This window comes from Galeopterus variegatus, unplaced genomic scaffold (genome assembly GCF_000696425.1).
Source record: "Galeopterus variegatus unplaced genomic scaffold, G_variegatus-3.0.2 Scaffold3550, whole genome shotgun sequence".
Taxonomy (NCBI): Eukaryota; Metazoa; Chordata; class Mammalia; order Dermoptera; family Cynocephalidae; genus Galeopterus; species Galeopterus variegatus.
Window position 1 is genome coordinate 149,436 of NW_007729661.1, and position 13,118 is coordinate 162,553.

A 13,118-nucleotide genomic window follows, 5' to 3' on the forward strand; every position below is an offset into this window, starting at 1 on the left:
CTTAAATGTAAAATTCTAGTTGCTGCTATCAGACCAGTGTGGGGGCCTTAGTTGGGGCCAACTTGGCTAGAAGAGACATTAGAAACTTCTGTTTTCTGGGAGCTGGATATTTCAGATTCGTCTGTCATGGGCTTTCTACACACCATCTCCATTATGCAAGCTCGGAACTGGAGGGAAAGACAATCGGAAGTAGCCCCCTCAGCAGACAAGTACAGGGAAGATACAATAGAGAGCTTTACCTGCTTATTCATGAAGCAGTAGATGATGGGATTGTAGACACAAGCACTCTTGGAGAAGAAGGCAGGAATGGTGACAAGCCGTAAGTCCAGCCCATGGTTACGGTTGTTGACCATGTACATGGCCAGGGCAGCATAGGGCACGTAACAGACACAAAAGGATCCCACCATCACCACCACCATGCGCGTCACCTCCCGCTCGGCCTTCTGGGTCGTGGCTGACTCTTGCTGCTGAGCTGCAACCTGGAGCAGAGCACAGAGAGCACCACATTCCTCTTCTGGCCCTTACCTCCCAGATCTGGGCCCTGGGGTAGGGGGGCTCCACAATCGCCTCTCTTCTGTCCCAGCTTCTGGGCTAGTTCCTTTGGCTTTCCTTCCTTGAGGAAGGTAGGATGGAGGTCACTCTGGTCTGTGACATTGGAAGGGAATCACATGGACTCTTGACACCTATTTGAGTAGGGAAGACTCTACCTTATTCTTTATTCTGTTTCATTATTCCTTCTACCCCCACTTCCTTCACCTCTTTTAGATACCCTCTCCATCTGGCTATGCACATTTCCAGGTGTCTTATGTCCTAGAGCACTCACCTGGAGCCCCTGACCCACTTCTCCCTGACCCTCTCAAAAGCTACTCACAGCTCTGAGGGCCCCCAGCAGCTGGGAGTAGGAGAAGCAGATGAGAGAGAGAGGTATGATGAAGCAGAAGATGAAGAGGAACCAGGTATAGTACTCGCTGCGATATTTGCTGCCCACGGTGTACCAGTCAGGGCCACAGGAACACTGCAAGCCTTCAGGGATGAACCTGCAAAGGACCAAGCACTCACCCAAGGAACAAGCACCTGCTCACTCTGGGCTCTGCACAAGAATTAGTGGAATGGGAGCTGAGATTCCTGGATTGTGTTCTCCACTTAGAACCCAGGGAAAGCCAAAAGGCTTTGAGCAGGGGGATATTCTGTCCTCACCAGCAGAGGTTACAGCTTAATTCCAATTGCCTAGTAAACATTAGCACTTGTCTTCCAGAGCCCTTTCACCTCACCTACTCCACCAACTCCTTAAAAAGCAGAGGTCAAAGACCTGAAAGGTTACACCCATGCTCACTTTCTACCCACGTCCACCTGAACTAGCTAAGTCAGCACCACTACCCTGCTCTCACCGGCTCCAGCCGAAGAAGGGTGGGATGGAGACGCCAACACCAATGGTCCAGGTAGCCAAGACCACTATCAGTGCATGCTTGGAGCTGAAGCGGAAGTTGCCAAAGGGCTTACAGATGACAAGGTAGCGCTCAAAGGCCAGGAAGGCCAGTGACCAGCCTGTCACCAGACCTGTAGTGAAATGTGAGGGTAATGGGCTAGACAGAGTCCCACCCAGCCTGGCTGGCACAGTGGAATACAGATGGAGTGGAACAAGCACAGAGACAGACAGGGTTGGACTGATGTTTGGAGTGGAGTTTAAGACTTAATCCTATTTTGGCCAAACTTCTAGTCTGGGTTGCTTGGTACCCCAGTATTCAAGTGAGAACCAAACTCCTTTTCCCCAGATTCCTCTTTAGGGGCCCCCACCCACCCAAAAGCCTGGTTCCTGGTTCCAATCCTGGAGTAGAGTCCTTTACCTCCCCCCATCATTCCCTTTCAGTACCTGCTGCAGAGCCCAGGAAGGCCTCCAAAGCACAAAGATGCCGGCCAAAGAAAAAGTATCCCTTACAGCTGTTGACGAAGACAATGAAGACAGAGAAGACGCAGTAGAGGAAGCCCCCCAAAGATACATTGACCAGAATGTAGTTGAGTGGCTGCCGCAACTTTCTGTAGCGCAGCGTAGCAACTAGTACTGAAGCATTGAGTGGTGTCCCTGCAAAGAAGACAAAGCCCATGAAGGCTGCCTGGAGGTGGAAGGCCCAGACAGGGGCAATGTGGTACTGAGGTCCATCCCACGGCTTCACCAAAGAGGTGTTCTTGAACAGATAAAACTCCTCTTCCTCTGACATCTTGCTCATGGGGTACCCCCCACCCCCTCTGATTCCTCTTATAGATTACCTTTCCACCACTCCCCACCACCACCCCACAACCTCTCTAAAGACACTTGGGCTCTGTGAATGATCAGTACTGATCCTAAGCCTCCCAAGGACAAAGTTTGGGATTAGAGACCCCTAAGCCCCCGCCTAAACCTTTTGTGGTCCCAAAGCCGATTGTACTCTTCAGAGGATAAAAGATTGGGCTCAAAGAATCTGGATCTGTAAGGCTGGCTGCTGGGATGAACAGAAGTGGGCTGACCCATATTCAGTGAAGATACTTCCACCTTCTTGTTGTTCTTTGAGTGGAGCTTTAGAGGGCAACTCTCTCCTTTTGGCCTCCAGCACTCCTATATCCCTAAAAGTTTCTGCACCTCAGCTGCCCCTTTGTGGAAGGTGCCCAGCTAAGTCTCCTTCTCCAGGAGGCTGGGAATCAGCCTTAGGCTGCAGGAAGGGGTCAGGAATGGGAAGTGCCCTGGAAGTATCTTAGAAAACAGCCTTCATGGAACAGGGCAGAAGCAACTTAGTGCCTGGAGATCTAGGGCATCCCTGAGCCAGGCTGCCTCCATTTTTTCCTGCTGCATCTACCCAGAGAGTGTACCTTTCCTACTCAGGCCTCTAGCCAGGTTGAGGTTAGTCTGCTCACTGTCCTCACACTATGTTCATGCCTACCCCTACCCTTAGCTCAGCAGTGCCCAAGTTACCACAGTCTTCCTCCTGTCTGTTCATCCAGGTCCTGTCCAGCCCTCACAGCCCACCTCACAAAGACCTCTTGTATGAAGCCTACCTCAGTGATGCCTGCTCTGCTCTAAGCTTCACCTGCTCTTGCACCCAACACTACACTTTAGACTTTATGAACATATCTTCTTCCCCACCTCAGTAGATTTAAATATATAGATGAGTTAAAAGTGGCACACTTAAATATTGCTAAGTTAAAAGTAAAAGGATATCCCAGTAATGGCAGAGTAGTTTATCAGATGAATCCCCCCAAAGTTAACAAATTATACACTCTGGACAAAATATGAAAAACAACTATTTGAAAGCACCTAAAGTATCCAAGAGCAGGCAGAAACCAAAAGACTCAACTCTGGCATGAAAGAAACCATCTACATTTAAATGGATCTTTTCCTGTGTGCACTCCCCAGTATAAATGGTGTGGGACAACTAGAACTCCTGCAGAAAGCCCCAGCTTTTATTAGCTTGAAGAGTCAGAGGACCGAGTTTGGGACTCCAAAGCAGCTGAAAATTGAAGGTGAATTTCCTAGAATGAAGGGAGCCACAGAAGGGGAAGTCTTCAAATCTGCATATAAATTTTCCTTAAATTGTAGTCTGACTGCTGAACTGTTGATAGAGGAATCTCCAAGAAGCCCAGCAAAAAGCAACAGCTGGAGATCTGAAAGAGATGACCAAAGATTTTAACTGCTAACTCACCGCAGTAGAGAAAGAGTTTGAGTTTGAATCCCACCAACTTAGGAGGTCTGGGTGAACACCTCAGGCTTTCCATTTAAAACTCCCAAAATGCCACACTGTAGAGCTAAAGTTTGTGTTCCAGTATGAAAGATATACCCTAACACTAAGGGCAAAACCAAAGCTGACTCATACCAGCAAAAGATAAAATCAAGCCTCAACAAGTTCAAGGCGATCAATTAGTAATTTAACCGCCTGTTAGAATGAAAATTAACACTCTTCGATGGAAGATAACAGAATCCAATCTCTAACGTGAACTATCTATAATGTCTAACACATAATAAAAAATTAGAAGGCAAGTGAAAGGGAAAAAAATTAAGAACACACTGGAAAGTGGACCCATGGCCAAAAAAAAAAGTCTTCAATAGAAACATACCTTGAGAAAACCTAGAAGTTGGCATTAGCAGAAAGGACATTAAACACCTATTATAAACATGTTCAAGGACTGAAAGGAAAAAATGGGTTAACAGATCTCAACAGAGAAATGGAAAGAATAAAAAAGAACCAAATTGAAATTCTGAAACTGAAAAACGCAATACATGCAATGAAGAATTCCCTAGATGGCTTAACAGCAGATTGGACAGAAAAAGAAAGGATCAGTGAACTTGACTATAGGTCAGTAACAAAAAGATATGTGAAAAATCCCCAAACACTTAGGAATAAGCAATATACATCCAAATACCACATAGGTCAAAAGAGAAACTATAAGGGAAATTTGAAAGAATTTGAGCTGAATGACAGTAAAAACAATGTATCAAAAATTGAGGGATGCAGCTAAAGCAATGCTTAGAGAGAAATTCATAGCTTTCAATATTTATATTAGAAAAGAAGAAATGTCTAAAATTTAAACTTTCACTTTAAGAAGCTGAAAAAGAAGAGCAAATTAAACCCAAAATAAATAGAAAGAAGATACTAAAGATGAGAGCAGAAAACAAAATGAAATTGGAAATGAATAAAGAATAGAGAAAATCAATGAAACCTGAAGCAAAACTGAACACAGAGCTCTCTCCTGTCTCAAGCACCTCCTCAGCAAGAATCAGCCAACAGTTACAGGTTTTCCAGCCCCCTCATGACAGGAACTTGCCCACCATCACCATTTTGAAGATTCCTAGATACTATAAGAGAGGCAAGTATATTCTAAAATTAACCAGAATTTTGGACTTTGGAAGGAATCTCAGAAATTTGCCAACAGGGAAACTGAGGTCCGTAGAAGTGCTTACTGTCTCCTGATAAATTTATATGGAACCCAGGTCTCCTGATTTCCAATCCTCCATCCTCAAAAAGGTCAAGGCCCATGCCAAGTTTCTGTCACATAGATTGGTATACACCCTGGGTCTTCCAGTCCCTCCTCCCTCAAGCTTCCAAAAGACCACCAACATGGCTTACGACAGCAGTGTTCCCCAGTGTCTGGGGTCTGAGACAGGCTCAAAGGAGACCCAGCTGCAGAAAGAGAAGCTAGACGCAAAGTTCTAAATGAGTACAATGCTGGGTTGGGCTTATATGCTCCTTGAGACCAGGACGTGTGCCTCATTCATTCTATCCAAGCTCTGAGCACTGTGCCTGGAGCATTATAGCAGATATTTATGGGTTTTGTTGCTTGAATATGTGAATGAATCTCTAACAATCATTCTCCAGCCTGTGCTCTGATCCTTCAGAACCAAGGAGGAAGAATACCACAGTGAGTAATAATGGGGGCTGCAGAGCCAGACTGCCCAGGTGGCGGCTGCATTCTATCACTTACTGGCCATGTGACCTTGGGACGTGGTCCTCTGACCCTATTCCCTTATCTGCAAAATGGGGCTAACAATGGCCCCACATCACAAGTTTGTTGGAAGGATTGTATAAGAAATCTCCTATGAAGTTGCCAGCCCAGGGCCCAGCACATATTACTTAGGAAATGTATACTTGCTGTTATAATCAGGATGCCCCCTACACCCTCCTGAGGCCACCAGGTCCATCTCTAGATAGCTCCAACAGATAGAAAATTCTCCTTTGCTTTGAGACCAAACCTCCCTTCCCAGTATCTTCTTCCGCTGACTCCCATTCTCCCCTGGAGCCTCCCTCAGTTTACCTCATCCCGCTTCCCCATCACCAGCCACTGTCCAGAGACTGTCCTCTCCCCATGGACAGCCTTGTCTTCAGGCTAAGCGTGAGCAGGGCCCAGGCCTGGAGGCCCTTTGGTGCCTGGACACTGCAGAGCCAGACTAGGAGCTCTCCTGCAGAGGGGCCTGAGCAAAACAAGGGTGAGATCACCTTCTCCTTTGTTGTGGCCACTGTCACCGGGTCTGAGCCTGCCCTGGGTTTTTTGGCAGCCGTGCACATTGTAGACTCCCAGTGAACCTACAATCAATAAATGAAATCTTTTTCACACACGGGATCACAAAAGTGCTCCTGTGGATTGGGGACAAGTTTAGGCCTTATGTTCACTCTGAATTTCATCTTTTGGGTGTGTCCTGTTGTTCCAGCTTGGCCAGACCTTTGTGGAATCTCACCAGTGAGGTGGCTTCACCTCCTGGCTCTGGCTGCCTCCTAAACATACAGTGCACAAATCCTCCAAGGCAGGAGGGAAGAGCCAGATACAAGGAAAGCTTGTGTGCTTGGGGGCGGTGGGGGTGGGGTGGTGCAGGGTCTCTACCTCTGCTTGGTCCTGCACATCCCCGAGGCCTGTCCACCGTGGTTGTGGCCTGCTCCTGTCTATTCTCCCACCCTGGCCACTGATGTGATCCCAGAGCAAACAGTCAGAGGAGAGGCTCCGGTGCTCCCCTTTTCTCTCTAGTCCAGGTGGGCACAAAAGTAAAATGCTTCCCCTGTCTTGCTCACTGTCAGCACAAGTATACATCAAGAGGAGCTTTAGTGGTCACTGATTTATGCCTTCTACACACCTCTTTTCTCCTTTTTTTGTCCACTTTCCTCTCCAAGCAAGGGAACTGGTTAAAGCTCTAGGCCTCGCTGACTATTGGGGATTATTGGCTCAACCCAAGCTGAATGATAAAAATGATCTTATTCCTCTAAGAACATATTAACACAAGAAAACCATCTGCATAGGGAGACTCCTCTTCCCTGCCCATGCCCACCCTCGTTGTAGGATAGAGGGCATTAGACAAGCCAGCGACAGAGATCTGTGGCACTCCACTCAAGACCTCATTCCTGGCTTACCTTTGGGCACCATTCTTCAGCCACTCCTTCATCTGCCTACTGTTGTCCAATCGAACAATATTGATTATTCAACAAATGTGTCAAATGCCTCCCTGAAATCCAGACAGTCTCTGCCTCAGGATATTGCTTTGATAAACCATCTTACTGGCACTGCCAAAAATGTTTAAAAGGAAATAAGGGGTTTGATATAACTTTTTCTTGGTGATCCCATGCTGGCTCCTTCTCTTTCTATCCTTTTCCTTTTTCTGCACTTACAGAAGTCCAAGTGTAATGGCCAATCCACCAGGCCAACCAGTCCCCCATTGTGAGCTGGCTCTTGCAGGGCCTTGGCTACACTTGTCACCCAAAATGGATGGTCTGCAGCATTGGCTAGCCCCTGGCCTTCCTCAAGGCCTCACAGTCTTCTCTTTTGGGTTAATAAAAGCAAAGCCATATCCTAAGCTGACCAGGCTATATCTTGATTTTCCTTGGGTCTTGATCTAGAAGGGCTGGATGGGAGACTTGTCAGCCAGTTCTGAAGGACTGACATTACCACATGCATGCACACACATGCACATCCCACACAGATGCTTGCATACAGACAAGATTCCTGGTGGACACTGCAGGAGAGATCCAGTTAAGGGTACAGAAATTGCAAGGCCATTGGTTTTCACCAGATTGCCTGAGTCGGCTCATCTCTTGCCCTGGGCAAGAACCTCAGGACCAGGCACTTGAAGGTGCCTATCCCTGAGCAGGGCACATGGACCATGTGTTAGGCTGGCCTGAGTAGAACATGTTGGCCTCAGCTGCCTGCAGGACTCTGCTGAGGTGCCCACCTCTGCAAATGGTTCTGACGGGAGTCTAGCTGGTGTGGGTACAAGGCATCCCAGGTCCTCTTGCTCCCAGTGTGCAGGCTAGGTGGCCACACTTTCAGCATCTCCTAGCACTGTTCTGACATCTTCCCAGACAGTCCCCTCCCACCTAATTCCACTCCACATTAAAGGGAGGGGCAATGGGCCCAAGCTGGGGGCAATCCAGCCCCAGCTAAGATGGGACAGATGCCCCTGAGGGGCTTACACCAAAAAGAGCCTCACCCAAGCATAGAGTCTCACTGGCACCCAAGCCAGGGACAAAAACTTTCCAGAGTCATTTAAGCCATGGAGTAGGAGGCGGGGAGATTCTGAGGAGGGGTCATGGGGTGAAAGAGGTGGCTAATGATATAAAAACTGGAGACGTTTTACGTGCATTTAATTTATGCAATGCCTTTTCCAGGTTTAAAGCCACTTAATTAATTTAAGAACGTGATAATACACTAAGGCTTTACAGAACTTCATGTGAGGTATATTTAGACCAGGACGCTATTGACATATTGCATCAGGTAATTTTTTATTATGGGGGCTGTCCCATGCATTGTAGGGTGTTTAATAGCATCCCCAGCCTCTATCCACTAGATGTCCAAATCACCACTAACATCCCAATTATGAAAACCAAAACATCTCCAGACACTGCCAAACAGGCCGAGAGATAAAATCCCCCTCTCCTCACTTCCCTCCCACCCCTTCAGTTGAGAGTCATTGATTTAGATTTAGACTTATAAATGCCCGAGACTGAATGGAAAAGTCAAGAGGAAATTTGTTTTGTCTGCCATTCTAATTGTCCAGAAAAAAAGAAAAATCCAAGAAAAAGTAGATATTTTCTGAATAGTTTCAGTTATTATTATTATTATTATTCTCATTAGAAGTTTGTTTATACCCCCTCCTTTTCCAGAAATATTTTAAGGAAGGCTTGCAGGACTATATGGAACATAACAAGAAACCATGAATCAAATGTTGGAACAAAAGAAAGAGAAACAACATGGAGAGTAAAAGAGTCTGGAAGGATACACAGCATTGTGAATATAATTAACTCCATGCAATTGTATGTTTAAAAATGCTTCAAATAACAATCCTTATGTTACATATATTTTACCACAATAAAAAAAAAAAGAAAAATATGTGATTCTTATAGAAGTAGAAAGCAGAATACTAGTTACCAGATGTTGAAAAGGGAGAAGGAGCTGGGGCGGGGAAGCTGGGATGCAGGGACAGAGGTGGATTAACAAATACAAAGTGAGGGCCGGCCCGTGGCTCACTCGGTAGAGTGTGGTGTTGACAACACCAAGGCTGCGGGTTCGGATCCTGTATAGGGATGACCGGTTCGCTCACTGGCTGAGCGTGGTGCTGACAACACCAAGTCAAGGGTTAAGATCCCCTTACCGGTCACCTTTTAAAAACAAAACAAAACAAAGTTACTAGCAGAGAGGAAGAATAAGTTCTGGCATTCTAGGCTGACTATAGCTAATAATGTTACATTGCATGTTTATAAATAGCTAGAAAAGAGGATCTTGAATGTGATCACCACAAAGGATAAATGTTTAGGTGACGGATCTATATCTACCCTAAGTGAATCATTGCACAACGTCCACATGTACGGAAACAACACACTGTACCCCACAAATATGTACAATTATAAGAGTCTGAAAAGAAATTGAAATATGATCACTCTGTGAACTTGTGACCGATGGACCACACGTTCAGCCCAGGCTTTCCAGCAGCTACTCATTTACACAATGCAAAATGTGCAGAGAGTAAATGCAAACCAACTGCTCTTGGGGTTATGACAGACAAGAATGTCTCCCTGGGGAGTTCACAAAGGAGACATTGGTGTGATATAATAAACAATGTCCTCAACAACATCCCTGAGTAGACACAACAATCGGTTTCACAGGATTGGATCTATTACTGACTCTTCAATATGGACTCAACACAGCACAAAGCACAATTGGGAATTGTACATAAACCAAACCATGAGGATGAGGCCCAAATACCAGGCTCTGCTGAGCTGCTCTGATCCAGAGGAAATTTTAGCTATGAGGAGACTTTAAATACATTTCTCCCTATCCTAATTATTGCCTCTCTCTGCCTAGATTTTTAATACAATAATTTAATTTGTTTTGATATATTCAGAGCTCATAATTCTTTTTTTTTTCAATTGAAACATAATTGATCGTACATATCTGTGGGATGCGGTGTTGACTATCAATACCTGTGTGCAATATAGAACTCAAAATTCAAAAAGTACAAAAGAATATACTTTAGAAAATAAATTTCTTTCCCATTCAACCTCTCAGCTACTCAGTTGCCCTTTTCAGAGGCAACCAGTGTTAGCTTTTTGCTGTGTTTTTGATATGTCAGAAGTGACAGTGAGCTTGAGATGATGTGTTTTGGCAATATTGTCTGTTAAACGCTGACCCATATGGCTCAAGTGATGAGATAAGGGAAGAATTAACACGCTCTTGTGAAAATGAGAAACCACCCAAGGACTTGCCTGACCAAACGCCGTCCTCTCACCCGGTAGGCGAGTGAGGAAGCTGGCAGAGGTAGAGCCACAGTTCTTCCTAAAAATTTCCATTTGTGCCTTCTTAAATGCAGACACGGTAGAGTGACTGAGGGGCTAAAGTTCTACTGGATGGAGCAAGGTTACAGTAACTTTAGCCTGGAAATAAATTGAAGGTAGGTACCAATGGATTTCCACCAGGGAACCATTTCTCTCCCACAACCCCCACCATCCAGGAGGCGTTTGGAAGTGTGGGTGGCGGGGAGTATTTTATGGCTGTCACAACAGTGGAGAAGGGATTGCTGGTATTTAGTGGACAGGATGCTGCTCCAGATGGGCCACAAAAAGAAGAATGATCCTGCCCCAAATTCCAACAGCACCCCTGGAGAGAAGCACTGGCTGAGACCCAACCCTGGTCTCAGCTCTGAAACATTTTCAGCGAAGTCCTCCTAGGAGCCCTAGCTTTGAACAATATCACTCCCTGGCACACCCACTAAGGGGAACAATTTAGAGAATGTGCGCTGAGGTAATAGAATGACATGTTGAGTGTGCTTTTATTTATAAACCAGGTTAAAGCTGGTGAACAACTACCCAAAAAGTCTCTTAGATTTGAGAATAGATGCGCTATTGCCTTTCTCTCTGGCCCTGATTAGTTAGCAGAGCCAGTTGTCGGTGCAGACATTCCTGGATGGAAATAATAAAACCCTATCCCCGGGTATAAAGAAATGCTGGCCGATCCACTCTTCCCGCCTACCCAAGGGAGGGATGGTTCAGTAGGAAGCCTGCTTAAAAGGATGGAGGGTGGGAGGGTTTCTCCAGGCTTATGGTTTCTACTTCAAGCCACATGGGGAGGATTCATGTGACTATCTGTTGCCACTAGTGATTTTTTGTGTGTGTGCACGCTCCTGAGATTTCCTTTCTTTCACTTGTTCACTCATGCATTCATTCAACAGACATATGCTGAGTGACGACTACAACAACGGTTGTGCTAAGGATTAAATGAGATTAATCTGGTAACGTGCTTACATGAGGCTGGGCACACAGAGATTCTTGGGAATCATTTGCATTGTCAGCAGGATTGCCAAGGGCCAGACACAAATTTAGATGCCACGACCAATAAAACAGGTCTCTGCCCCATAGAGCCCCCCAGGACACAGAGGACAGCCCCACTGGAAATGAGCAAGGGTCCCAGGTGGGATAGATGTGGTACAGGCACAGGGAAGCACAAAAGAGAGAGCCTGGCTGAGCCCACTGGGGTCTCCTACAAGGCCCCAGTTCCTGGGATCTGATCTCCCTCTCACTCCCTTTTGGGAACCTCCTAAGCTGAAGGACGCCTACCCAGGCCACCATCAGGCTGTTAGCAGGTTCTTCCAGGGCAGCTCCCCTGGGTAGGACAAGCAGGGCAGGTGCCGTTGGGGAGGGCATGTGTGTACTTACAAGATGCGTGCCCCGTCTCTGGTTTTCTAGAAAGTCCGGGTAGCAGTGTGTACTGAATTTAAAACAGTTTCGGATTCAGACAAATGTGAATAAGCTGAATTTAGTCAAATTTCTTTATTTCACAGTGGCGGTGACACTGATCTCACATGGTTGTTATAAGGTTAAAAAAGATCTGCCAGGCACAGAGCACACTGCCTGGCCCACATGAGGCATTAAATGGCTGCTTTCCCATTGTGTATTTCCCCCCGACCTCGTGTTGTCTTCATAACCCGTTTCCTTTGTACAGTCCTTTACAGTTTGCAGAGTGTTTTTACATACATTGGTACACCCGATCCTCACAATGTTACCTTCCCCCAGTGGTAGGTGAAGAAACTGAGTAACTTAGCAAATGTCCCCTAATTAAGGGTGAGCTGGGACAGTCTTCGGGGTCCTTGCCTAGGAGTCTAATGGGTTTAGAGAATTTGTGTGTGTGTGTGTGTTCTGATCATGAGGTAAGAAAGAAAGATTGGGTGGTTCTTAGTTGGGTGCAAGAAGTCCCAGCCAGGTTCACAGCCCTGGGGCTGCCCCAGAAAGGGGTGGCCACTGGAGCCTGGCTCCTTCTCTGCCCTTCCCCAGCAGCAGTTCCATGAACCACACTTGGTAGTTCTGGGAGAGAACTGGTAGTCACGGAGAAGAAAGGGCCCTGCCTGCGAAACACCCGGGCATAGGAGCTGTGTGGCTCTGCGGTGGGCTGCGGAGGAGCAGGAGTGAACCCCGGAGCAAGGCCCACTGGAGCGCAGCCAGCCTGGGCTGGGAGCCAGCCTGGAAGGAGGAGGGAGGCCACTTCTAGGAACCACAAACTGCTGCTGCTCCTGTTGATGTGGCAGGGAGGGCACATCTGGTTAGACATAAGCACCAATGGCTCGTTGGTCTAGGGGTATGATTCTCGCTTAGGGTGCGAGAGGTCCCGGGTTCAAATCCCGGACGAGCCCTGTTTTTTTTTTTCCTGCCCCTCCCCCACTATGCTGCCACATACCCATACACTGCCTGCCCTTTCCAGGGTTGAAGCAAAAAGATTGCCTAGTGGTGTATGGTTAAAGGACACTGAGGACAAGCTGTGAGTCAGTCTCCCCATTAGCCATGGCCTGTTTGTACCCCATTATTTCACAAAGGCCAAACTGAGCAGGAAGGGACTGGCATAGCATCTGAGCCTGGCAAGGTTAGAGCAAAGGGGCTGTACATTATTCAGCAGAAAGACAGCATCTCAGAGGGCCTCAGATGAAGAGCAAGTGATGAGGACATGTTGGGGGCTGGGCCTGAGCTGGAGGTCAAGAACAGGTAAGCTCTCCATGTAAAACCCAAGCTACAAAATGCACTGGACTCAAAGTCCAAGAGCTAGGATTAAAGTTACAATTGTGAGTCCCAGTTTTCCCCTCAGTAAAATGGGAACAATAATACTTATTTCTCAGAGTTGTTGGGAGGATT

General features: G+C 46.6%; 1 protein-coding gene and 1 non-coding gene across 2 annotated transcripts; one reads left to right on the forward strand and one right to left on the reverse strand.

Annotated features, from left to right (window-relative positions):
* Window position 1: 1 nt before the first annotated feature.
* Window positions 2–2,255, reverse strand: OPN1SW (opsin 1 (cone pigments), short-wave-sensitive). The gene is made up of 5 exons (XM_008585390.1): window positions 1,871–2,255; window positions 1,389–1,557; window positions 872–1,037; window positions 240–479; window positions 2–167 (listed from the first exon to the last, which is right to left on the reverse strand). Exons 1-5 carry the CDS (start codon window positions 2,223–2,225, stop codon window positions 48–50), a joined length of 1,050 nt encoding a protein of 349 aa, XP_008583612.1. The 5' UTR covers window positions 2,226–2,255; the 3' UTR covers window positions 2–47.
* Window positions 2,256–12,553: 10,298 nt separating this feature from the next.
* TRNAP-AGG lies at window positions 12,554–12,625 on the forward strand. Its single transcript has one exon. It is a non-coding gene; the product is annotated as a tRNA-Pro (tRNA).
* The last annotated feature ends 493 nt before the right edge of the window (window positions 12,626–13,118 follow it).

Bases quoted from the DNA above. Each gene is read 5' to 3' on its own strand.
- OPN1SW (XM_008585390.1), bottom strand. From the start codon at position 2,225: ATGAGCAAGATGTCAGAGGAAGAGGAGTTTTATCTGTTCAAGAACACC. The intron at 1,038-1,388 runs GTGAGAGCAGGG...GGTCCTTTGCAG, and splicing joins CCCTTCTTCGGCTGGAGCCG to GTTCATCCCTGAAGGCTTGC. The intron at 480-871 runs GTGAGTAGCTTT...GCTCTGCTCCAG, and splicing joins TGCTGGGGGCCCTCAGAGCT to GTTGCAGCTCAGCAGCAAGA.